The following is a 27,367-nucleotide window of genomic DNA, read 5'->3' as shown; positions in this document are numbered from 1 at the left end:
TTTTAGTCTGAATGACACCCAGTGTTGCAGTAGACTGCAGTTTTAGTGTAGACTAGGCCTAAGTGTTAGTGTGATGTCCACTCACCGAGTCTCTTGGCAGCCTGCAGGGCGTCGGGGGCATTGTCAGCCACGTAGAAGCGCTGGACTGTCACCCCACTCTCCTGCATCAGCTTCTTGCTCTGATACTCCTGCAGGTTCAGCCATCGCCTGGAACTCACCCGTGCACACTGCAGAGAGGGAGACAGAGAGAAAGAGGGAGAGACAGAGACAAAGAGAGAATTGCTGAAATGTTTTGTTAAAAGTAACCAAATATTTAACTGAAGACGTAATTAGCTAAACACTAGGAAGCTAGAAGGAATCCAACATTAGGGAGCACAGCAGTTGAGGCCATGAGAGATTAAACTTGGTTTTCTGTTCCCCTGAAAGGAAGCATACTACTAAGAATATGACTAAACAGGCACAGGTTTTCTGTGAGGAGTATCGTTAGTGACAGCCTAAGATTTCTGTTTTAAATTAGGCCTACATGCAAAGATGACTTTGCACTGCACAAGCCGCTGTTTCAACATCTGGTGATGTTTAGGAATTATCAATATGCCCAAACGTTTATCAAGGTTTGACTGACTCTCAGTTAGAGGAATAACCATACCTGAAGTGCAGGCGTGTCTGATTAAGCCTTACGTATGTTCACTTCTCCAGAGGGCCTTCATTCCCTTTCCATCTCTCCACCCTTTCTGCCTCCCTTTTCCCTTTCCCCTGCCTCTCCATACCCCATAATGAGACCGGTAGACAGGCCTAGGATGTGTTCAAACTGTTTGCTCAGTCAGCAGATGCAGCTAGGCTGTCAGCTCCAGCTGTTGGCACTATTAAACAGACGTTGGGTTTTACTGTGAGACACCTGTGTTAAGGTTAAACGCCCTCAGTGTTGTCAGATGGGCACATTACCCTGACTGCAGTCTGTCTAACATTGTTAAGGAAAACAAAGCCATTGCCGTAACGGAAATTCAGAATGCTAAAAAAAAATATAAAAAAATAAATGTGCAGCATTTCCAAGACTTAAAGGTAAAATCTACTAATAAACTATATTTTGGCATCCCCCCCCCCCATTAGTCCACTGTTGATAGAGCCCCAAAATGTTTTGCATGTCAGCAGTCAAGTTTTCAAGATATTGTGCTTTCAAGAAGCAAAGTGTCACTTGCCACATCATGATAATGCATTTTGCAAATGATAATTAATTTCTCCTTTCTTATTCCATCCCTGCTTAAGAACGTGTGTGTGACTCCAGCAGGCGTAATCCCGTCGTGATCCACTACAAGCCCCGCTGATGAATAATGAAGGCCTCCTCAAGTGTAACAAAGTCTGAGGGGATGATCAAACAAGCCATATTTCAGACATCCTTTAAAAAATGAATCCTGACAAGGAAGGGTTGACTGAAGGCTGATGCAGATGAGGAGTGGAAGGGGAGGGGCTGCTGCCATCTGACTTAGTGGTGCGAGGGGTCTGACAAGGCCAAGCACTGACTCTCAAACAGAGCTGCCTGGGAGCCTCTCCATCATTCATGAGAAGAGGAGAGAGGAGATGGCTGAGAGCACTAGGCCATCTCGACGGCATCCACGACTAACTAAAGGGAGGAACTCTGACCCTGCTTAACCTCAAAGGGGAAGCAAGGCAACAAGGTCAAACCTACACTTCCTATAAAACATATCTACAGTAGGCTGCATGACACAGTGTGAACATCAATAACTTAGCCCACAGTAGGGTTGCAAAGGGTCGGAAACTTTCCAGGAAATTTCCATGGGCAATTAAGCCCGGGAATTTTGCTTAAATTCAACAAAAAAGTTAGTTTATAACAGTGAACCTTTTTTGTGGGTTAAACATAAGGCAATTCTAGGTCTTGTGGCATATTTCGGTTAAACTATCCCCAATTCAATGGAATTGCAACCCTCTGCATGCACAGTGCATTCTTCCATCACAAGGTCTTGCACAATAATGATATGGTACTGAGCCCACACTACTACACTGTAGGAGCCAAGGACTACATGCTTTCTGGTAAGTTTTGATTACAATACTGGGTGGGGTGAATATATTTGATATGACATACAATATTTTTTGTTAACTAGTAAATAGTAGCCTACAGCAAAATGTGTTTAAATCATTTCTAACTTGTTAAACATTTCTGCTAGTTAGTTTTTGCTACCATGTGGGTTTTACCTTGCTTGAGCCTGCTAACTGAGGAATGTTAATTCACCTGTTTCCATACATGTTTCATTTTAAAACATTTAATTTACAAAGGAGTTGTTTAATCTAACTGCTTAACTATTTATCTGTACATGGAATTGTATTTGTTGTTTCTTTACTCATTTTTTTCTAATCTTTACAGGAAAATGCCAAGGGCACTATCTGATGTGTGGAGACATTTCACTGCAGCTAATGTAGAAGGAATAGCTGTGTACATTTGCAAATACTGTGCAAATACATATGACAAGAATGCAACAAAGATACAGAATCTGGCCAAGTGCATAAAGTTCCCTCACAACAAGCAACCTCTGACAAAAGTACCTCTACTTCTATGCGCGGTGAAAATTTTGAATCAGACACCTTATCGATAGCAACAACTCATGGTCCTCCTGGAATCAGAGGATTTTTTGACTCAATGGAGGAACGTAGTCAGAGAAATGCTGATGAATGTCTTGCTCGAGCTGTGTATGCAACTGGTTCACCTCTGATGCTCACAGGCAATGTGTATTGGAAGAGATTTCTGAATGTTCTTCGCCCAGCATACACCCCTCCAACCAGACATGCTTTATCTACTCACTTGCTGGATGCAGAGTTCAAGTGAAGGTCAAGCAAATCAGAGAAAGCAGATTGCATTGCAATCATCTCTGATGGGTGGTCGAATGTTTGTGTGCAATAATTAACACATCATCTCCACCAGTATTCTACAAGAGCACAGACACAAGGGACAACAGACACACCGGTCTCTACATTGCAGATGAGCTGAAGGCAGTCATCAATGACGTTGGACCACAGAAGGTATTTGCACTAGTGACAGACAATGCTGTGAACATGAAGGCTGCTTGGTCTAAAATGGAGGAGTCCTACCCTCACATCACACCCATTGGCTGTGCTGCTCATACATGGAATCTGCTCCTCAAATGACATCATGGCACTGAAAACAATGGATACACTCTACAAGAGAGCCAAGGAAATGGTTAGGTATGTGAAGAGTCATCAAGTTATAGCAGCAATCTACCTCACCAAGCAAAGTGAGAAAAATAAGAGCACCACATTGAAGCTGCCCAGCAACACCCGTTGGGGTGGTGTTGTCATCATGTTGGACAGCCTCTTGGAGGGGAAGGAGTCTCTCCAAGAAATGGCCATATCACAGTCTGCCGATATGGACAGCCCCATCAAGAGGATCCTCCTGGATGATGTATTTTGGGAGAGAGTGGTAAGCAGCCTGAAACCTATAGCAGTAGCCATCGCACGGACTGAGGGAGACAATGCCATCCTGTCTGATGTTCAGACTCTGCTTGCACATGTAAGAGAAGAATTCCGTACTGCCCTGCCCTCTTCAATATTGCTTCAAGCAGAGGAAACTGCAGTTCTGAAATACAAAAAGTGTGAAGACCTCTGCCTGAAGCCCATACACGCCGCAGCGTACATGTTGGACCCCAAGTATGCTGGCAAGAGCATCCTGTCTGGTGCAGAGATCAACAAGGTCTATGGTGTCATCTCTACTGTGTCTTGCCACCTTGGCCTGGATGAGGGCAAGGTTCTTGGCAGTCTGGCGAAGTACACTTCCAAGCAAGAAGTTTGGGATGGATATGCAATATGACAGTTGTGCCAACATATCTCATCAGCCACCTGGTGGAAGGGACTTTGTGGATCTGAGGCTCTTTCCCCTTTAGTTTCTAGACTATCATTGAAAACGTTTTTGGGAGATGCGATGGATCATTGGGATCATTCAATATTCCCTTTTGTTCAGTGAAATCATACCATGTGAAGAGTGAACTCATTCAATTAAACTAAATCTTTTTTTTTTATTATTTCTATTGGAAGGATTTAATCAATTCGCAATTATGTCTACTACTGTCTCCATATGATATGGTAAATATTTCCAATGCAAAAAAAAAAAAATCTACATTTAAATGATATTAACATTCATTTGCATACATTTCTGTTAATTTCCATATATTCCCGTTAATTCCCATGGAAAGTTTCCACCGCTGAATATTCCCCAAAATGTGCAACAATAGCCCGTAGTAATACTTATTTAAATCAATGTGTTCAAATCTACCTTTCTGGTCATCCATTCAATTTGTTTTCAGTAGTTTATGAAGAAAATAGTATGTGCATTCATGAGAAGTAGCTTGTGCACAGACCAAATTACTTTCTAAAGCATGAATCATGTCAAAAAAAAGGTCCAATGCAGCCATTTTCATCTCAATATCAAATCATTTCTGCGTAACAATTAAGTACCTTACTGTGATTGTTTATTTCTGACCATTTTAATTGAAAACAAAAATAGCTTCTTAGTCGAAGGGCAATTTCTAAAGCAAGAATTTTGCTAGGACTGTCTGGGAGTGGTCTAAGTCAGGAGGGGGATACTGAAAATGTGCTGCTATTGGCAGAGAGGTTTGAATCTCTTTCTTATTGGTCTATTAACTAATTCACCGCATGGTGATGTTACCATGGATGGCCAAAACTTCCTCCCACCAAGGCTGATATTTCAGGCCGTCTTTTCAAACAGCTCTTACACTAAAACAGCATCATCATCATCATCATCACACCTTCAGAATTTCACAGTATTATTCCAACTTTTTAGTGTGGAAAGATATATAAACCACAGGAAAAATAAAAACTCATTTTTGACTGCATTGGGAGCTTTAAGAGTAACATGAGTCTTTTTTTGATGGCGTAGTATTGTATTGCATGCATTGTTCACTGCTACCCCCTTCCAGGTAAGGCGCACTGGAGACTTCATTAGAGCAGAAACACCCAGCTTCCATAGGAAGCGGCCTAGGCCTACTACAGTATGCTGGTTAGTCTCCCTTACAACACTGAATAATGAGGGGCATATGCGGGTCCTGTGGCTCTGCCTGGAAGGAATCGTGTTCCACAAGTAGGCCTGTTTTCTTTCTTTGAAGGGGGTGTCTGAGAAGTTCTAGGGTGAAACAAAATTACATCAGTCCCTATGGCAGTGGCACACTGGCTCCATCCTACATTCATGATGGCCAGACAGTCTGTCTAACTGGAGTATAACACAGTTCAATGGCAGGGCACCAGATGTAATATGAATTGCTTTTCGCGTCCACTGCTTCCATTCAAAACCCTTCTGTTGCCCTACTTTGGGCAATGCATTTACCCACGCTTAAGTTATTCAAAGCCACAGACTGAGCTCAGAGCTGACCCTCTCGTGAAACTTCTCTGGGGTCTTTTTTAGAAACACAGCAACAACCAGTATTCAGTCTGATGGTTTGTTCCTCATCTAGTAGTGTTAGGTGTTGCATGTTATAAGTGAGTGGAGGCAGTGTTGCGTGTTAGTGGGTGAGTTGGGTGTTGTGAGTGTCTGACCTATGTCCTTGTTTAAAAAGGTAACACATTGCATTCTCTCTCTCTCATGTCCACTTCACTTTAGCGGAACATGTTCCAAAGCTCCATGAGGCAAACAGAAACAAGTTCCCTGTCCTTTACTTATTGGCACTAAGTGTGAGGTTCTCTGGGACTCCATGGACTTCCCTCCTCTTAGTCACCTTGTAGTCTAAACTCTGAACACTAGCTGTGTGTGTGTGTGTGTGTGTTGAAGTTCAGATGTGAGAGTGCCATTTTAAATAATATCTCACCTGAACTTCAATACATAGTCGTGGCCAAAAGTTTTGAGAATGAAACAAATACATTTTCACAAAGTTTGCTTCTTCAGTGTCTTTAGATATTTTTGTCAGATGTTACTATAAAATACTGAAGTATAATTACAAGCATTTCATAAAGTGTCAAAGGCTTTTATTGACAATTACATGAAGTTGATGCAAAGAGTCAATATTTGTAGTGTTGACCCTTCTTTTTCAAGACCTCTGCAATCTACCCTGGCATGCTGTCAATTAACTTCTGGGCCACATCCTTGGAGAGAAGCAACCCCACACATGAATGGTGTCAGGATGCTTTACTGTTGGCATGACACAGGACTGATGGTAGCGCTCACCTTGTCTTCTCCGGACAAGCTTTTTTCCGGATGCCCCAAACAATCGGAAAGGGGATTCATCAGAGAAAATGACTTTACCCCAGTCCTCAGCAGTCCAATCCCTGTACCTTTTGTAGAATATCAGTCTGTCCCTGATGTGGCTTCTTTGCTGCCCTTCTTGACACCAGGCCATCCTCCAAAAGGCTTTGCCTCACTGTGCGTGCAGATGCACTCACACCTGCCTGCTGCCATTCCTGAGCAAGCTCTGTACTGGTGGTGCCCTTATCCCGCAGCTGAATCAACTTTAGGAGATGGTCCTGGCGCTTGCTGAACTTTCTTGGGCGCGCTGAAGCCTTTTTCACAACAATTGAACCGCTCTCCTTGAAGTTCTTGATGATCCGATAAATGGTTGATTTAGGTGCAATCTTACTGGCAGCAATATCCTTGCCTGTGAAGCCCTTTTTGTGCAAAGCAATGATGACGGCACGTGTTTCCTTGCAGGTAAGCATGGTTGACAGAGGAAGAACAATGATTCCAAGCACCACCCTCCTTTTGAAGCTTCCAGTCTGTTATTCGAACTCAAATCAGCATGACAGAGTTATCTCCAGCCTTGTCCTCGTCAACATTCACACCTGTGTTAATGAGAGAATCACTGACATGATGTCATCTGGTCCTTTTGTGGCAGGGCTGAAATGCAGTGGAAATGTTTTTTGGGGGATTCAGTTCATTTGCATGGCAAAGAGGGACTTTGCAATTAATTGCAATTCATCTGATCACTCTTCATAACATTCTGGAGAAAAAAAATCTATACAGTTAGGCTACATAGTCAGGATATGTTTTACGAGATATCGCAATATTATTTTTGACAATACCACAATATATTTTTGAGCTCGTCGGCTGTGCCTGCACCAAAACTCCAGTATTTGTTTTTCATAGCTTGTTCTCCATCTTAATTAAAAAAATAAGTAAGGAGAACATTTATTTTCCAGCACTTTATTTCCATGACTGATCAAAACTCGTTTTCTCATTCCCTCTCGTCTCACTCTAGCAGACATGTAGTGAGCAATATGTTTGGAACATCGAATCGTAATAAATCATTATTTTTTAAATCACAGTGTCGAATCGCAATACATACAGTATGGAATCCCAATACATATTGTATCAGCACCTTGTCTAAGTATTGTGATATTGTATTGGTTCCTGGCAATTCACAGCCCTAGTGTACACGCTGAGTGTTATGAAGTCTGCAGAAAGAACTAGACTACAGTGTTTCAGCATAATAACACCTGCCTCTTAAAATAATAACATAGTAAAAGGAGAAGTGGTGTTGGGTCTCTGAGGACTCAACAGAAAGGAGACATCTTTAGGATGGAATGGGTTGCATTTCAGATCCAACATTGCCTTGAGAGCTCTCACATCTGTGAGTAGATCATTAACAGGCTAGCATGAGTTTGGGGTAATAAAACCAGTGGCGCTCAATAGTAAATCTGACTTGACAAGCTCTGACAAAGTCTGCCGAGGAGGAAAAAGTTATTTTGTTACTCCTTTTAATTCCAGGCAACTTGAAAAACACCAGCATAAATAAAGCAGCTGTCGTGTACCTGGCGAACAGTTGGAGAGGGGGAGCAGAAAACACACTTCAGAGCGATTAGGGATGGCTAGTCTCTCCCACCAAAGAGGGAGAAAAAGATCCCGAAATAACAGCTGCTGAATAGGAAGTGAGGCTGGCGGAGTCCCTCCAGGCGCTGACAGTTAGCTTGCACCAAACAATAGAGGAGTGAGACACCCCCACAGCACTTTATTCCCCAGTACACTAACACCCACATACCGGTCTGCATAACCACGGTTATACCAAGGAAGGTCTAAAGCCACACTTTCACTCTCACAAATAGCCCTTTTATCCCATTGCCTGTTCTCTCTGCCTAAATGCAGTTATTTGTGTTTCTTTCACCGCAAAAGGGACAACATGCTGGGATGCATGATTAGTGTGTGATTTGTCATAGGAAGTACTACAGTGCCAACATTTGAAATCTTGAAGCCGTAGCGAGAGAGAAAACATGGTGATTGTCGTTTAAATTGCATTTCCATAGTTTGCTTGCCATTCCCATTTGACAGTATTTTCAGGCACATACAGTATGTACTTTCACAGGATTCTCTTTCATTTTATTTAATTTCCTGTTTGACTCTTTTAGCAGTAAAGTGCTGTAAGTCATGGAAAAGTCACAGCGAAGTCAAGTCACTGCTGAGTCAAGGTTAAGTCATTACTAACTCAAGATTAACGGCCGAGATCCACAGAGCACATTGGGAACGTTGAAACATTGGAGCGTGTGGGAGGACCATTGGCCGATGCGAGCAGCGGCGAGGGAGCGGGAACAGTGTGGGACCTACTTTGGGGAATGCTGAACTTTATGCATACTCTGCGATATCGCTGTGCACTAATCAACACTCACTATAGCTTCCAGACCGTACAAGATTGGCTGTTGATACCTAGCACTACCTAGCTTGCTACATCGCTTGCTAGTACACACATGACGGAGAAGCTAGCGTGGCTAGGGTATTGAGTTGTGCATGCACTGCAGGCCTGCACCAGGAGAGAGATAGCAGTAAGGGGTGGCTGGCAGGAGGCTGCCCTCCCCAGAGACACTCGTTCTACAGTAATTATCTTCATTAGCGCTCTGGAGACTACCTACCCAGTGCTATTAACCCTACACTCATGGGAATTTGCCTATATGGATAGGGCTAAATTGAAATGCATCTTACAGAAGAAATATGAAATGCATAAGCATGGTAGCAATTGAAAAGGGAACAGTTTGGAGATAATGGGAACATTTTTGACTAAAGTTGGACACAACAGTTAACCTGAGAAGACTGAATCCAAACATTACACGGTTGATTTCATGTGCTTTACATTTACTGTACTTTGTTGATAATGACATCTGAAAATACTCAGGATATATTCAGTAACATGTTAAGAATATTCCTGGAAAATATGGGGTAGGTGCAACATAAGACAAAAAAAATGACAAGGGTTTGAGTGAGAGGCAAAATAAACTCACATTTAGGGCACAAACACATCACATGCATACACTACTCCCCTCACATAGATCAAATGCACACACACACACATCTATCCACTGAGGTAGAAAAAGAGAAAGTAGGCCTACACAGACCATTTTTTTATGAATAGGCCTTGGAAACAGAAGAAGAAAAGGAGAAAAAAGCACTAGGGGATCCAGTCTCATTCATTGTCATTGTGAAAATGAAAAAAGGACAATGTTACTGAGTGGTGAATTCATAAAACATGAAAGGCCATAACTCTGTTACTGGAAATTAGAGCTGGAGAGACTTAACCTGGGAGGGTATGCATCAGTGAACACATTTAGCGCTCTTGCCTCTGTTTTTACTCAATATGATATACCCAGGCAGTGACAAGGAACTTCACATGTATAAACATTGACACAAAACCATATAGCAGTGACTAGGGCTTCTTATATGGTTTTTTTTATACTGGAAGACAGTATTGGATCATTTAAGTTTAGGCTAATCAGAATTGAGAAACATGAATTTGGAAATGTAGGGTTTTGTTTCAAAGAAAACAAATCCACATTGCTGGCATGCAATTGGCATGCTGACTGCAGGAATGTCCACCAGTGATGTTGCCATTTTTATTATTCATTTCTCTACCTTAGGCAGCCTCCAACGTTGTTTTAGAGAATTTGGCAGTACGTCCAACCAGCCTCACAACAGCAGACCAGGTGTATGGTGTCGTGTGGGCAAGCGGTTTGCTGATGTCAACGTTGTGAATAGAGTGCCCCGCGGTAGAGGTGGGGTTATGGTATGGGCAGGCATAAGCTATGGACAACAAACACAACTGCATGTTATCAATGTCAATTTGAATGCAAAGAGACACAGTGATGAGCTCCTGAGCCCCATTATTGCGACATTCATCCCCCGCCATCACCTCATGTTTCAGCATGATAATACAGGGTCCCATGTCACAATGATCTGTGAGCAATTTCTGGAAGCTGAAAATGTTCCAGTTCTTCCATGGCCTGCATTCTCACCAGACAAGTCACCCATTGAGGATGTTTGGGATGCTCTGAATAGACGTGCACAAAATTGTGTTCCACTTCCCGCCAATATCAAGCAACTTCAGAGAAGGCCACAATCAACAGCTTGATCAACTTTACATGAAGCCAATGTGTCACGCTGCATGGAGGCAAATGGTGGTCACACCAGATACTGACTTGTTTTCTGATTCAGGCCCCTACTTATTTTTTTAAAGGTACCTGTTACCAACAGATCGATATCTGTATTCCCAGTAATGTGAAATGCTTAGATTAGGGCCAAATACATTTATTTCAATTGACTGATTTACGTAAAATCTTTGAAATTGTTGCATGTTGCATTTATATTTTTGTTCAGTATCGTTTTGTAATTGACTATAGCAAGCAAACCAACATTTTTTTTGTTGTTGCTGTGAGCCAATGAAGTAACCTAGGTAAGCACAAGTTGTTTTCCCCGCGGTTGGGCGGGGCCGCAACGTTCTAATGCCACCAAGTTCAAGCAAGATAAAAAAAAGTACCAATGAGAGACACTGTAGCACCACAACATTTTGAGAGAGTTGTGCTTCCAGCTACGATCTTGACATTTAGCTAGTGATCACAAAATGTCAGCGCAAAGCACTTCAAGACAAAGAGAAGCCTTTTTACATTAAGAGGTGCACTATGCAGAAATCACTCCGCCATTTCCTTGTTGCTAAAATTCTAATAGTTTGCCTAATTTCAGTTTGTGACTAAACCATTAAATATAGTGTAGGAAATAGCATTTTTATTTTCAGCTGTTTGAAGCTGGTGTACAAAATCAAAAGGAAAAAGATGGCAAAACAAAACTTAAGAACAGAACGCATAGAAATAGCACACATTAGAACAGAATGCATAGAAATAGCACACATTAGAACAGATATACTGCTTCTTAGACTCGCTATCAATGTGAATGACAGATCCATAACTCCCATTTCTACGTGAATTTAGTCAGGTTGTCCAAAAGTTACAGCTTTAAAGGGAAGATTTCAGAATTAGGTTGCTGTTAAACATTCTGATATTTATTATTATTTTATTCCAACTAAAAGTCCCAATACGACATATCACTTTATATTTGTATTTTGGTAGAAATGTATATTTGACCGAAGTCATTTTGGAAAAAGCATTTGGAAAAGTGATGTAGAGAGAGCACTAAACGAGCAGGAGTGAAGCCACTGTCCACATAAGACGGTAAAGACCCACATCATACCAAGTCCAATTGCTTTTGGAAAAATATTTGGCAATCTGAATAAAGCTAACTAATCATCTGACCATATCCTGGGATTTCTTTATTCTGTATCAGCTAAAAAAAATTGACCCGTTTCAGGAAAGTAGGCATATGTCGCAAGTCACGACTTTACAGAAGAGCCATTTGAATGTTTTTTGTTGTTGTTTTTTTATGAAAATTCTTTTTTTGGCAGAAATGCCTTCTGGAACATGTGAACTTTCATGTGCCTTGATAACAAACTGGTATGCCATCTATAAATACAAATACAATTGTTCAATTTCAAGCCTTGTTGGTTAAGCCTCAGAAAAAGTAAGCAACCTTCCCACTAGTCATGATTGGTTGAGATAATGAGGAGTTCGGATTGGTCTGCCATATAGAAGGCTTCTGTCTATTTGAGCTGGTCAGTCTGTGTTGGTAATCCTGTCGAACGCAGCTTTAAAAAAAAAAATGTATTCTGTAGTGGAGCTGTATAAGTGTTGCTCTCCACCTTCTGGAGGATCGAGTTTTGAAAATCAGTGGAATTAAGAGTATGATAGCTAAAGACATGGAAAAAACACCTGTCTCCGGATTACATCTTCAAACTAAGGGCAACCGTGGCATGGCATCCGTGACAGGGAGACGCGTCCATCATGCATGATGATGTATACGGGTAAGATAGTCTAGAAAGCTAGCTAACGTGTATGACGTTATTATTCGTATCCCAGAACCATTTGCTTTGCTAGATAGAGCCTAATGTTAGCTAGCTAACATTGAACCAGGTCGCTTAGCCCCCAGCAGATTCATGCAGGTTAGTAACGACATGATTTGGCACTATATTCATTGTTGTTTAACGAGCTAACGTTAGCTGGTTGGCTTGTTAGCTAACATTATGCGATGTGTGTCATCTTACACGTTGTTTACCTAGCTAGGTTCATTGCTTATCTAGCTACATGTCTTAAGCTAAAGTGTACAACTCCCGTTGAATATGACCGGTGTCAGAAAACGTCGGCAAAAAAGAGTAATGCAATTGTTGCCAGCTGAGCTGGTTAGGCTGTTTTCATGTTATCCAGAGGTAAACATAAATCGGCCAGAGCATCAAGTGTGCGCTCTGAACGCTCTGAGAGCGAAACGAGATGGGTGGGGCTTAAGTGGGTGTGAACAATGCTGAATGGGTGTAGACAAAGAAGACAGCTCTACACTAGATACCAAAACATTCAAAAGCCATTTCCTCAAAAGTCAGTTTACAAGGTTAATCAACTTTCAAAGCATAATTACTTTCCCATTGTTCCTCAAATGCAGTGTATGATATACCATTTTGTAACTCTGAGTCTCTACACAATTTCAAATGTTGATACATAAGACCAAATCCAGGTGGTGAGTCACAAATAAGTATCACATTCAGAGCGCAGGATTTTAGCATAGACCCTTTTACACCCCTGCTGGCTTACACCTACTGGCTACTAAATAGCAGTGTTGAAACACAACACTTATTAGCAGTTCAGAACATAATTATTTCTCGTACTGTTATACAAGAAGAAGATAAACTCAGCAAAAAAATAAATGTCCTCTCACTGTCAACTGCGTTTATTTTCAGCAAACTTAACATGTGTAAATATTTGTATTAACATAAGATTCAACCACTGAGACATAAACTGAACAAGTTCTACAGACATGTGACTAACAGAAATGGAATAATGTGTCCCTGAACAATCAGTGGGGGTCAAAATCAAAAGTAACAGTCAGTATCTGGTGTGGCCACCAGCTGCATTAAGTACTGCAGTGCATCTCCTCCTCATGGACTCCGATCCAACAGGTCCCAGACGTGCTCAATAGGATTGAGATCTGGGCTCTTTGATGGCCATGGCAGAACACTGACATTCCTGTCTTGCAGGAAATCAGCCATACTGCTCGTTCTGTGCGTGGTGGCATTGTCATGCTGGAGGGTCATGTCAGGATGAGCCTGCAGGAAGTGTACCACGTGAGGGAGGAGGATGTCTTCCCTGTAACGCACAGCGTTGAGATTGCCTGCAATGACAACAAGGTCAGTCCGATGCTGTGACACACCGCCCCAGACCATGACGGACCCTCCACCTCGATCCCGTACAGGCCTCTGTGTAACGCTCATTCCTTCGACGATAAACGCGAATCCGACCATCACCCCTGGTGAGAAAAAAAACGCGACTCGTCAGTGAAGAGCACTTTTTGCCAGTCCTGTCTGGTCCAGCAATGGTGGGTTTGTGCCCATAGGCGACATTGTTGCCGGTGATGTTGGGCAAGGACCTGCCTTAGAACAGGCCTACAAGCCCTCAGTCCAGCCTCTCTCAGCCTACTGCGGACAGTCTGAGCACTGATGGAGGGATTGCACGTTCCTGGTGTAACTCGGGCAGTTGTTGTTGCCATCCTGTACCTGTCCCGCAGGTGTGATGGTCGGATGTACTGATTCTGTGCAGGTTTTGTTACACATGGTCTGCCACTGCGAGGACGATCAGCTGTCCGTCCTGTCTCCCTGTAGCGCTGTCTTAGGCGTCTTAGTACGGACATTGCGATTTCTTGCCCTGGCCACGTCTGCAGTCCTCATGCCTCCTTGCAGCATGCTTAAGGCACGTTCACGCAGATGAGCAGGGACCCTGGGCATCTTTCTTTTGGTGTTTTTCAGAGTCAGTAGAAAGGCCTCGTGTCCTACATTTTTATAACTGTAACCTTAATTGCATACAGTCTGTAAGCTGTTAGTGTCTAACGACCGTTCCACAGGTGCATGTTCATTCATTGTTTATGGTTCATTGAACAAGCACGGAAAACAATGTTTGGATAGAAAACACTCTGAAGTTTCTAAAACTGTTTGAATGGTGTCTGTGAGTATAACAGAACTCATATGGCAGGCAAAAACCTGAGAAAATTCCAAGCAGGAAGTGGCCTGTCTCAGAATTTGTAGTTCTTCTTTTGGTTCTCTATCGAAACTACAGTATCTCTGGGGTTACGTAGCACTTTCTAAGGCTTCCATTGGCTCTCTAAAGCCTTCAGAAAGCGGATTGCGGCGTCTCCTGTCTCTGGGCAGATAATAGGAGCTCAGTTTGACAGTGGTCTGCCTGGTGACTAAGAGATTGGATATGCACATTCGAGACCTCGCTGTGCTTTTCTTTTCCTATTTGAATGAATACACTATTGTCCGGTTGGAATATTATCGCTATTTTACGAGAAAAATATCATAAAAATTGATTTTATACAGCGTTTGACATGCTTCTAAGTACGGTAATGGAACATTTTGAATTTTTTTTGTCTCAAAATGCCCTCGCGCGTTTCCCTTCGGATAGTGACCTGAACGCACAAACAAAACGGAGGTATTTGGACATAACTATGAATTATTTTGAACAAAAACAATATTTGTTGTGGAAGTAGCAGTCCTGGGAGTGCATTCTGACGAAGATCAGCAAAGGTAATACAATTTGTGTAATACTAATTCTGAGATTAGTGTCCACCTAAGTTGCCGGTGTCAAAATAGCTAGCTGTGATGGCTGAGCTATGTACTCAGAATATTGCTAAATGTGCTTTCGCCGAAAAGCTATTTTAAAATCTGACATAGCGATTGCATAAAGGAGTTCTGGATCTATAATTCTTAAAATAATTATGTATTTTGTCAACGTTTATGATGAGTAATTTAGTAAATTCACCAGAAGTTTTAGGTGGGGATACATTTTCTGAACATCACACGCCAATGTAAAAAGCTGTTTTATGATATAAATATGAACTTGATTGAACAAAACATGCATGTATTGTATAACAATGTCCTTGGAGTGTCATCTGATGAAGATCTTCAAAGGTTAGTGCTTCATTTTGCTGTGTTTTGGGTTTCTGTGACATATATGCTTGCTAGGAAAATGGCTGTGTGATTATTTTGAGCAATGTACTTTCCTAACATAATCTAATGTTTTGCTTTCGCTGTAAAGCCTTTTTGAAATCGGACAATGTGGTTAGATTAACAAGAGTCTTATCTTTAAAATGGTGTAAAATAGTCATATGTTTGAAAAATTGAAATTATTGCAATTGAGGTATTTATATTTCGGGCCACGCTCTTCCAATGGCTGTTGAATAGAGTGGGACGGTGACGTTCCACCTAGCCCATAGAGGTTAAACCATTTACAATGAAGATCTGTGAAGCTATTTGGATTTTTATGAATTATCTTTGAAAGACAGGGTGCTGAAAAAGGGACATTTCTTTCTGCTGCCTGCAACATCCTCCAGCATGACCGGTTTGGCGGTGGGTCAGTCATGGTGTGGGGTGGCATTTCTTTGGGGGGGCCGCACAGCCCTCCATGTGCTCGCCAGAGGTAGCCTGACTGCCATTAGGTACCGAGATGAGATCCTCAGACCCCTTGTGAGACCATATGCTGGTGCGGTTGGCCCTGGGTTCCTCCTAATGCAAGACAATGCTAGACCTCATGTGGCTGGAGTGTGTCAGCAGTTCCTGCAAGAGGAAGGCATTGATGCTATGGACTGGCCTGCCCGTTCCCCAGACCTGAATCCAATTGAGCACATCTGGGACATCATGTCTCGCTCCATCCACCAACGCCACGTTGCACCACAGACTGTCCAGGAGTTGGCGGATGCTTTAGTCCAGGTCTGGGAGGAGATCCCTCAGGAGACCATCCACCACCTCATCAGGAGCATGCCCAGGCGTTGTAGGGAGGTCATACAGGCACGTGGATGCCACACACACACACACTACCGAGCCTCATTTTGACTTGTTTTAAGGACATTACATCAAAGTTGGATCAGCCTGTAGTGCGGTTTTCCACTTTAATTTTGAGTGTGACTCCAAATCCAGACCTCCATGGGTTGATAAATTGGATTTCTATTGATTATTTTTGTGTGATTTTGTTGTCAGCACATTCAACTATGTAAAGAAAAAAGTATTTAATAAGATTATTTCATTCATTCAGATCTAGGATGTGTTATTTTAGTGTTCCCTTTATTTTTTTGAGCAGTGTAAATAAATAACAGTATGGGGATGAGGTAGTTGGATGGGCTATTTACAGATGGGCTATGTAAAGGTGCAGTGATCTGTGAGGTGCTCTGACAGCTGGTGCTTAAAGCTAGTGAGGGAGATATGAGTCTCCAGCTTCAGTGATTTTTGCAATTCGTTCCAGTCATTGGCAGCAGAGAACTGGAAGGAAAGGCAGCCAAAGGGGGAATTGGCTTTGGGGGTGACCAGTGAAATATACCTGCTGGAGCGCGTGCTAAGCGTGGGTGCTGATATGGTGACCAGTGAGTTGAGATAAGGCAGGGCTTTACTTACAAACGTTACGACCAGGAATACGACTTTCCCGAAGAAGATCCTCTGTTCGGACCACCACCCAGGACAATGGATCTGATCCCAGTAGGCGACCCAAAACAACAACGCCACAGAAGGGGCAGACGGAGCGGTCTTCTGGTCAGGCTCCGTAGACGGGCATATCGCTCACCGCTCCAAAGTATACTCTCTTGACAACAAGGTAGACAACATTTGAGCAAGGGTTGCCTTCTAGAGAGACATCAGAGACTAACATTCTCTGTTTCATGGAAACACGGCTCACTCGGGATATGTTATCAGAGTCGCTACAGCTGGTTTCTTCACGCATCACGCTGACAGAAACAAACATCTCTCTGGTAAGAAGGGCGGGGGTGTATGCCTTATGAATAACGACTTGTGGTGTAATCATAACTCAAGTCCTTTTATTCACCTGACCTAGAATTCCTTACAATCAAAATGCCGACCTCATTATCTACCAAGAGAATTCTCTTTGATTACAAATCACAGCTGTGTATATCCCCCCCAAACAGATACCTCGACGGCCCTGAAAGAACTTCACTGGACTCCATGTAAACTAGAAAACATATATCCTGAGACTGCATTTATTGTAGCTGGGGAATTTAACAAAGCTAATCTGAAAACAAGGCTCCCTAAATCTTATCAGCATATCGAATGTGCGACTCGGGCTGGCAGCATCATGGATCATTGCTACTCTAACTACCGCGACGCATACAAAGCCCTCCCCGCCCTCCTTTCGGCAAATCTGACCACGACTCCATTTTGTTGCTCCCAGGCTATAGACAGAAACTAAAACAGGAAACGCCCGTGCTCAGGTCTGTTCAACACTGGTCCGACCAATCGGATTCCACGCTTCAAAATTGCTTCAATCTCGTGGACTGGGTTATGTTCCAGATAGCCTCAGACAACATCATTGATGTATACCGCTGACTCGGTGAGCAAGTTTATTAGCAAGTGCATCGGTGATGTTGTACCCACAGTGAGTATTAAACTTTGCCTAACCAGAAACCGCGGATTGATGGCAGCATTCACACAAAAAGTGCGAACCACTGCTTTTAAATCATGGCAAGGCGACCGGAAACATGACGAATAAAAATAAAACCAGTGTAGCTCATCCCGCCGCAAGGCAATCAAACAAGATAAGCGTCAGTAGAGAGACAAAGTAAAGTCACAATTCAACAGCTCAAACACGAGACGTATGTGGCAGGGTATACAGTCAATCACGGATTACAAAGAGAAACTTGCCCCATCGCAGACACCGACGTCTTGCTCCCAGACAAATTAAACAACTTCTTTGCTTGCTTTGAGGATAATACTGACATGGCCAACGTGAGTAAAACATTTAAAACGTGTAAACCCTTGCAAGGCTGCCGGCCCAGGCGGCATCCCTAGCCGCGTCCTCAGAGCATGCGCAGACCAGCTGGCTGGTGTTTACGGACATATTCAATCAATCCCTATCCCAGTCGGCTGTCCCCACATGCTTCAAGAGGGCCACCATTGTTCCTGTCCCCAAGAAAGCTAAGGTAACTGAGCTAAATGACTATCGCCCCATAGCACTCACCTCTGTCATCATGAAGTGCTTTGAGAGACTAGTCAAGGATCATATCACCTCCACCCTACCTGATACCCTAGACCCACTCCAATTTGCCTACCACCCCAATAGGTCCACAGATGACGCAATCACAATGCACACTGCCCTAACCCATCTGCACAAGAGGAATACCTATGTAAGAATGATGTTCATTTACTACAGCATAGCATTTAACACCATAGTACCCTCCAAACTTGTCATTAAGCTCGAGACCCTGGGTCTCGACCCCGCCCTCTGCAACTGTGTCCTGGACTTTAACGGGCCGCCCCCAGGTGGTGAGGGTAGGAAACATCTCCACCCTGCTAATCCTCAAGGGTGCGTTCTCAGCCCTCTCTTGTACTCCCTCTTAACCCATGACTGTGTGGCCATGCACGCCTCCAACTCAATCATCAAGTTTGCAGACGACACTACAGTGGTAGGCTCGATTACCAACAACGACGAGACAGCCTACAGGGAGGTGGTGAGGGCCTTTGGAGTGTGGTGTCAGGAAAATAACCTCACTCAACATCAACAAAACAAAGGAGATGATCGTGGACTTGGAAACAGCAGAGAGAGCACCCCCCTATCCACATCGACGTGACAGTTGTGGAGAAGGTGGAACGTTTTAAGTTCCTCAGCGTACACATCACGGACAAACTGAAATGGTCCATCCACACAGACAGTGTGGTGAAGAAGGCGCAACAGTGCCTCTTCAACCTCAGGAGGCTGAAGAAATGTGGCTTGTCACCGAAAACACTCAAACTTGTACAGATGCACAATCAAGAGCATCCTGTCGGGCTGTATGGCAACTGCTCCGCCCACACTCTCCCCAGAGGGTAGTGCAGTCTGCACAACGCATCACCGGGGGCAAACTACCTGCCCTCCAGGACATCTACATCACCCGATGTCACAGGAAGGCCAAAAAGATCATCAAGGACAACAACCACCCAAGCCACTGCCTGTTCACCCCGCTATCATCCAGAAGGCGAGGTCAGTACAGGTGCATCAAAGCTGGGACCGAGACACTGAAAAACAGGTTCTATTAAATCTCTAGCCACTTTAATAATTGGATGTAATAAATGTATCACTCGTCATTTTAAACAATGCCACTTAATATAAATGATTACATACCCTACATTACTCATCTCATATGTATATACTGTACTCCATACCATCTACCGAATCTTGCCTATGCCGCAGACAGAGGACAGTGCTGTGGCAGAAGCTGCATCAAATTGTGCAGCTGCACCGCCAAGGAATGAGTGGCATGGAAGGACAATGCCAGGGTACCAAGGGTGGTAGCAAACTGCTCATACATCAGAATTCCTTTCTCCATATGGCATTCAGCAGACCCAGAAGCACACTCAGCTCTTACTTTCAAAAGGAACAAATTGTCAGTAGTGCAACAAACACAGGTTTTTGTGAGAGTGCTGCAGAGATGGGAGAACCTTCCAGAAGGACAACCATCTCCACAGAAGAACTTTGGAGCTCTGTCAGAGTGACCATTGGGTTCTTGGTCACCTCCCTGACCAAGGCCCTTCTCTCCCGATTGCTCAGTTTGGCCAGGTGGACAGCTCTAGAAAGAGTCTTGGTGGTTCCAAACTTGTACCATTTAAGAGGCCACCATGATGGAGGCCACCGTGGCATTTTTTGGTACTTTTCCCCCAGATCTGTGCCTCGACACAATCCTGTCTCGGGCCTCTATGGACAAATCACTGTCTATTCCACAAAATGACCTTAACGCCTTGTCAAGATGGGCTGGTACATCTCGTGAAGTAGGCTAGGCTTTAACCATTTCCCTATTTTAGGCCATGCATTGATTAAGGGGAGGTAAATCCTATATGAACCAATAGAACACAGAACCGAAGGAACGCTCCCACACAATAACATAGCAGGACATTTCTAGAACAGAACTCTGGTGATGGATGGGATGAAGAGCCCATACAAAGCGGCAGAGAGCAAAATCACTACATTGTAGGACACCTGGACAGAGGCCAACATCACTCATTCACTCCTCAAATTCAAAATCTGGAGTGCTTAGTTTAACTTTTTTTTATGTATGAATAAAAGAGCCTCTGGCCGGCTCCATAAAGTGCCAGCGGTTGCATTAAAGCATTAGAGAAGAAAGGATATGGCCCTTCAATGGCCCAGTGATCCACCCCTCTCAGGGATGGCTATCATCATTAACATGTCTCAGAGGCTGGACATAGTGCTCCCTCCATTAGGAGCACAGAGACAGAATAACTCAATACATCGATAAGGGATTGATCCCTAAAAGAGTCCTTGCAGAAAAAAATTTAAAATGCAGCTGCTTTCCACCACAAGGGAATACGTGTCTTTTTTTAACAAGCTTATTCATGAGCAAGTCTGTATTGACCCGGCCTAGCTTTGGGAATAGGAAGAGGAGCTTATGGGAGTCCAGTCAAGTTGTTTATTTTCTGCAGAAAACACTTTGAAATTTCAAGGTCTCCTAAATGACAAGATGGCCTAGTTGTACAGTAGACTATAGCCTAACCATAACACCTAATGAGAGGAATGAGTAAGACATATTGCAACTACTAGATTATCTTTAGGCAACAGCATTTAGATTTTGTGGGCGTCAGGGAAAATGTATGGAGTAAAAAGTACATTATTTTATTTCGGAATGTAGTGAAGTAAAAGTAGGCAAAAATATAAATAGTAAAGTAATGTACAGATACCCCCCCAAAAAATACTTAAGTAGTACTTTAAAGTATTTTTACACCACTGCCCAAATGCCTTCACACCAGCATACTTTATATACTCTTACACATGCATTTATCACATAGTATTCCATACACAAGTTAAGGCCATGCAACCGGAGTTGAAACCTGAGTGAGGTGCACATGTACAATACATAAACAGATGCATGCGCCATAGATTTGTGGTGGACACTTGATACAGTCACATGACATTGTTGTGATACGTCACAAAATCATGTTACGACCACATATCAATATTCATTTTATATATCAATATTTTGCTAAGTCTGTAGATGGTCTCTACAGAAGGTGTAAACGGCACAGCCAAATAGTTACTTGCATAGTAGCAATATCAGACATAGTGTCAAGATAAATAAAATAATACACCTTATGTACAAGAACAATATCAATAACGATATCAGTGATAGACAAGGTAGTTATATGCATACAATCAGGGGTAAAGTGGCTGAGTAGCAGGATTTTTTTTCATATTGTAGCAGCAATGTATGGCGTGTGTTAAGAGAGAGCCTGTTTCTGTCCTGCCCTTGACTTTGGTGCAGGGCATGTGATGTCCATAGCCTCTTCGTCGCAAAACTCCCTGATCTTCTCAAAAAAGATACGTTTGTCTAGCTGTGTCCAGTCCAGGTGGTGCTTGTAGAGGCAGACCATCTATGGGAGGAAGGTTTTGGCCATTGCAGTTATCACAATTAAGGTCCACACGTGTTTCCCCAACTCTGTAGTTGGTGTATAAATAGTGCATGTAGTTGATGACTGCCCTGCTACCTTTGCTTGCTTGCTTGGGCCAGCTCTCTTTTGATGGGAGTTATTAGGCCATTCTCCTTGTATGACTGGTGGAGAGTCAGGCGTGTTCTACTGATGCTGAAAGACAAAACTCCAGATGCAATTTTTTTTGTCTTATTATACAATAGATGCGAAATGGCATTCTGAGATATCACTACACACAATTCAGACACGTAATGTTAGCTAGCTAGCGAGCCATCTAACATAAGCTGGCTAGCTAACAGCAAGCATTAACTAGCGATACAAACTAATTGTCATAGCTACCTAAACTTAACCAAATCGGTTCAATGTTAGCTGGCTAACATTAGGCTATAACTAGCAATGCAAAATGGCATTCTGAGAAAACATCACTAACATTACACACTTCATACACATAAGTTCATGTTAGACAGCAAGCTTTAACTTGGGGTCTTTGGTTTAGACATGTCACATTAATGTTAGTTAGCTAAAAAATTAACTATGAACCCAATCCAGAGCAGTAACATTACTAGCAATACAAACCGATTGTCATAGCTAGCTAAAGTTAACCAAATAGGTTCAATGTTAGCTAGCAAGCCAGCCATCGAACTCCAGCTGGCTAGCTAACAGCAAGCTTTAACTTGTAATGAAAACAACTTTGACTAAATTAGAAAACGTACAATATCTGAAACTGTAGCTAGATTCTTACCCGTAAACATGGATGAAAGCATCACTGCAGACTGCAACCCCTTTTATTAAATAAGATGTCGTGTCATTTCCGTTTAGTTTGCACAACTTGTTTTGCCCGTTGTTTTTGACTGACTTCAAAACTCGGTCAACTTCTTCCGTGACAACATCACTGTTGATTGACGTTTCTTCCCCATTACTGTCATCAGAAGACTCTACAATGTCTTCAATTAAAATGTTTTTACCTAAAATCAGGGATTTTCTCATCGTCTGATTCATTTTCAGTCGGAGAGTCAGCATGGAACGATCATCCTCCAGAATGAAGTCCATCACAACTTTTTCCCCACTGACCTTTGTCGATAGCGCCTGATAAATTCAGGGCAGCAATGTTGAGAGCAGTAACACATTTGCAGTTCTTTCAAAAAAACTGCAGTAGAAATGATTATCTACGAATAACGAGCAGCTCATTTTACAGACACAAGATGCTACACCGCAGACCAATCTGAAACTTCTCTCTCGGCATGTCCAGCCCACTCATTATCTCAGCCAATCATGGCTAGCGGGAAGGTTACCGACTTTTTCTTTGGCTAAACCAACTTGGCTCGTCATTTAACAACTTTATTCATATTTACAGATGGCATAAAAGTTTCTAATTAAGGCACATGAAAGATCACATGTTCGAGAAGGCATTTCTGCCGCAAAAAAACACATTGATAAAATTACATTTATTACGTTCAAACGGCTCTCCTGTGAAGTCGTGACTTGCGACATACGCCTAGTTTCCTGAATCGAGTCACATTTTGTCACGTTACAGCCTTATTCTAAAATTGATTAAATCGTTTTTCCGGAAATCTACACACAATACTCCATAATGACAAAGCAAAAAGTTTAGAACATTTTGCAAATGTATTAAAAATAAAATATCATATTTACATAAGTATTCAGACCCATTACTCAGTACTTTGTTGAAGCACCTTTGGCAGCGATTACAGCCTTGAGTCTTCCTGGGTATGATGCTAGGAGCTTTGCACACCTGTATTTGGGGAGTTTCTCCCCTTCTTATCATATCCTCAAGCTCTGCCAGGTATGATGGGGAGCGTCGCTGCACAGCTACCTTCAGGTCATTCCGGAGATGTTCGGTCAGGTTCAAGCCCGGGCTCTGGCTGGGCCACTCAAGGTATTCAGAGACTTGTCCCGAAGCCACTGCTCCGTTGTCTTGACTGTGTGCTTAGGGTCGTTGTCCTGTTGGAAGGTGAACCGTCGCCCCAGTCTGAGGTCCTGAGCACTCTGCAGCAGGTTTTCATCAAGGATTTTTCTGTACTTTGCGCCGTTCATCTTTCCCTCGACCCGGACTAGACCTCCCAGTCCCTGCCACTGAAAAACGGTAATTTTCCTTTTACTGAGGAGTGGCTTCCGTCTGGCCACTGTACCATAAAGGCCTGATTGGTGAAGTGCTGCAGAGATGGTTGTCCTTCTGGAAGGTTCTGCCATCTCCACAGAGGAACTCTGTCAGAGTGGCCATCGGGTTCTTGGAAACCTCCCTGTCCAAGACTGTTCTCCGATGACTCAGTTTGGCCAGCTCTAGGAAGAGTCTAGGGGTTCCAAACCTCTTCCATTTAAGAATGATGGAGGCCACTGTGTTCTTGGGGACCTTCAATGCTGCAGAAATGTTTGGTAACCTTCCCCATGTGTTCCTCGACACAAATCAATCATGTCTCGGAGAGCTACGGACAATTCCTTTGGCCTCATGGCTTGGGTTTTGCTCTGACATGCACTAGCAAGTGTAGGACCTTACATAGGCATCGCCTTTCCAAATAATGTCCAATGAATTGAATTTGCCACAGGTGGACTCCATGTTGTAGAAACATCAAGGATGATCAATGGAAACAGGATGCACCTGAGCTCAATTTCAAGTCTCATAGCAAAGGGTCTGAATACTCAAATTAAACAGATACCTTATTTACCTATTTTTTAGATATACATTTGCAAAAATCTGTTTTCACTTTGTCATTATTGGGTATTGTGTGTAGATTGATGAATATAATTTTTTTTCTAAATCATTTTAGATTAAGGCTGTAACGTATGAAAATTTGGAAAAAGTCAAGGGGTTTGAATACTTTCCGAATGCATGTAGGCCTACAAGCTTCACAAGAAAAGTGCATACTCTTGTTGTTTTTATGTCTTTGTTAAACACCACAAAAGTGATCCTATATATGCATGTGTTTAGTCTCTCCCTCTGTGCTCTGAATCTGATAGAGCCAGCCAGACAGCTTCTAGAGGATGTGTCGACAGTTCTGAATCTTTTCTAATATAGTGGCATCCCTAGATGTCTCCTGGGGTTAAAATCCTCATTACTAGTCATGGCCAGGCCCTAACCCTTTGAAATGACTCTGTCTAATTAGCACCAATGGATGGCCTCCCAGTTAATTAACCAGAATGCTCCTTAAGGGGCTTTATCAAATGTTTAAGAAATTAACAAATTGCCAGTTTGCCAATTGTACCTAATTGATTTGTTCCTATTTAGGTTTTGAACTCATGCCCTTTGCCTCTGTTTAGCGAACCATCCGGTTGAGTTGTGGATAGACACTGCACTTTGATTTGTTATAAAAAATCATTGCTTGTCCTAATTGCAGTTAAATGTTCTCCAGCTAATGAGGAGGTAGTTTGCTATTAGTTCTGACTCATAAAGATGGGCTGTATTGTAATTAGACAGCCACTGCATACTAGTTAGCAGTGAAGGAGGCGACCCTGAAATAAGGGGCAGAAAGGCAGCGTAAACAGGCCAATGTGAATCATCTGTAAACCCTCACATATAAACCAACCATGTAGTAATATCACGCACGATGAAGCATTAGGCCTAGTAGCTTAATTCAGATCAACATTTATTCGGAAGAAACAGACGTATAGTCCCTTCAAATGAATGGACTAATTAAATGTTGATGACAGAACACCCACAGTTTTCCTGTCATGCACATTGTACCAAATGGTAGGTTGGACCTCTGTGAGCAGAAAGATACATTTGTATGTGTTCATCTACAAAGCCCTTTTGGGTAAACTCCCTATTTACCTCTGTAGTCTGGTCTCCTCCACCACCAGCAGTTACCATACCCGGTCTGCTAGGTGGTTGCTACTTAAAATCCCCAGGACATTCACAGTTTTAGGCAAGACTTCCTTTCCTTCTTGTGCACCAGACACATGGAATAGTCTACAATCCATGCTTCAACTAGATATGTTAGTGCCACTAAATGAATTTTAAATATTGATGGGAGACTGTTATAGAGGAGTGTAAATGCTTTTTTTTTAGGCTGGATCATGTTGTTGTATATGTTTTACCTATGTAATGTACTGATTGTTGCTGCCTTCTTAGCCAGGTCTCCCTTGAAAAAGAGACTTTGGGTCTCAATGGGCTTTCCCTGGTTAAATAAAGGTTAAATAAAATAACAGTCAAAAGCTGTTTGAACGGAATGGACCCAACAGAACCGCTTACTCTCTGTACTGTAGTTACTTCCTTGTTTCTTCTACAACATCCTCAATAGGGCTGGGAATTTCCAGGGACCTCACCATACAATATTATCACGATGCTTAGGTGCCGATACGATATGTATTGTGATTCTCACGATTCTATATGTATTGCGATACGATACTGTGATTTTATTGAGATTCGATGTTCCAAACACATTGCTCACGATATGTCTGCAGCAGATGGACACGAGAAAGCAATGAGAAAACATGTTTTCATCAGTCATGGAAATAAAAGTGCTGAAAACTAATTGGGGCTCCCTATTTAAAAAAAGATGGAGAACAAGCTACGGAGGAAAAATACTGGAGTTTTGGTGCAGGTGCAGCCGACTACACAAAAATAATATTGCAATATTGCCAAAACTATATGATGTATGTCAAAGAAAATATCCCGATATGCAACTATTCCCCCCCCATCACTAATCACCACTGTCCTATCGCAGTTGATCTCGTCCTTGCCATTCTAAAGACATGTAGTGGAAGTCCTTGGCCTGTGTAAGCCAGGGTCATGTCCCGGCCATGACAGGAATCAGAGGAGATCTGGAGGAGGCTCCATTAGGCCGTGGTGGAAGGCGTGAACCATGACGTCTGCCTGTTTGGGATGGGAGCAGTGTTGTGGTAGAGAGGGGGAACAAAGGTGAGGCAGGAGTAGTGGAGCATGGCTACAGGATTTAGATCATGGAGATTTGCATCAAATCGGCAATGTGAGGAACAGGAGGGCCTAATCTGCAGCAGACAGGCTTAGCAGGAGAACAAACCCAAGACTCTGGGTCTCCAGATAGGACGTTTAGCAATTAGCAAATTAGCATAGTTAATAAGAGACGTCATAGGGAGACGTAATTGCAGGTGTCAGGTCATGAGGGAAGACTGAGGAAAGATGTCTAGATGCTCAGTCTGTCAAAGCGCACTCCTCTCATCCTGGGATGACTTGTGCAGGACGTGGCAGCTACGGAAGTGTGAACATTTGACCATTGTTGCAAGAGAAATACATATAGGCCTAGTGAAGGTCAATGCCCTACAGTAGCCTATATCCTGATTTTATTTTAACAATATTGCTCTTTATCCTTCCATTTCAACTGCTGCTGTTTCCCTGCATCTCTCAACCTAATTATCATCAGTAAAGAAGAACTGAATTGATATGAGTGCATTCATTCATTACGTTCTTGCTTTGGAGGCTGCCAAATTCAGAATGATCGCAGCCCTTCTAAATTATTGAAAAAGCCTAAACACCTCTTATGAGCTACAGAAATGGCTATTAACCTTGGAGAAATGATATTCAAATCCAGTTATAGCTAACTTGGTCTACTGTATCCCCCCACGGGAAGGAAATGGAAATGTGG

The 27,367-nt window shown here is 42.7% G+C and overlaps 1 protein-coding gene across 2 annotated transcripts in view; it reads right to left on the bottom strand.

Moving 5' to 3' along the window:
• LOC106583035 (succinate--CoA ligase [GDP-forming] subunit beta, mitochondrial) overlaps window positions 1-27,367 on the bottom strand; it is a 132,239-nt gene that overhangs the window by 90,387 nt on the left and 14,485 nt on the right. For both annotated transcript variants that reach the window (XM_014166792.3, XM_014166793.3), the window contains exon 2: window positions 86-227. In XM_014166792.3, the coding sequence (XP_014022267.1) occupies window positions 86-227 (142 nt within the window). The remainder of the gene's footprint in view (window positions 1-85; window positions 228-27,367) is intronic.

The sequence above is a fragment of the Salmo salar genome, chromosome 22, assembly GCF_965601325.2.
Source record: "Salmo salar chromosome 22, fSalSal1, whole genome shotgun sequence".
NCBI classification, from domain to species: domain Eukaryota; kingdom Metazoa; phylum Chordata; class Actinopteri; order Salmoniformes; family Salmonidae; genus Salmo; species Salmo salar.
The sequence above is the reverse complement of the archived record's forward strand: the minus strand, read 5'-3'. Positions and strand labels throughout refer to the sequence as shown.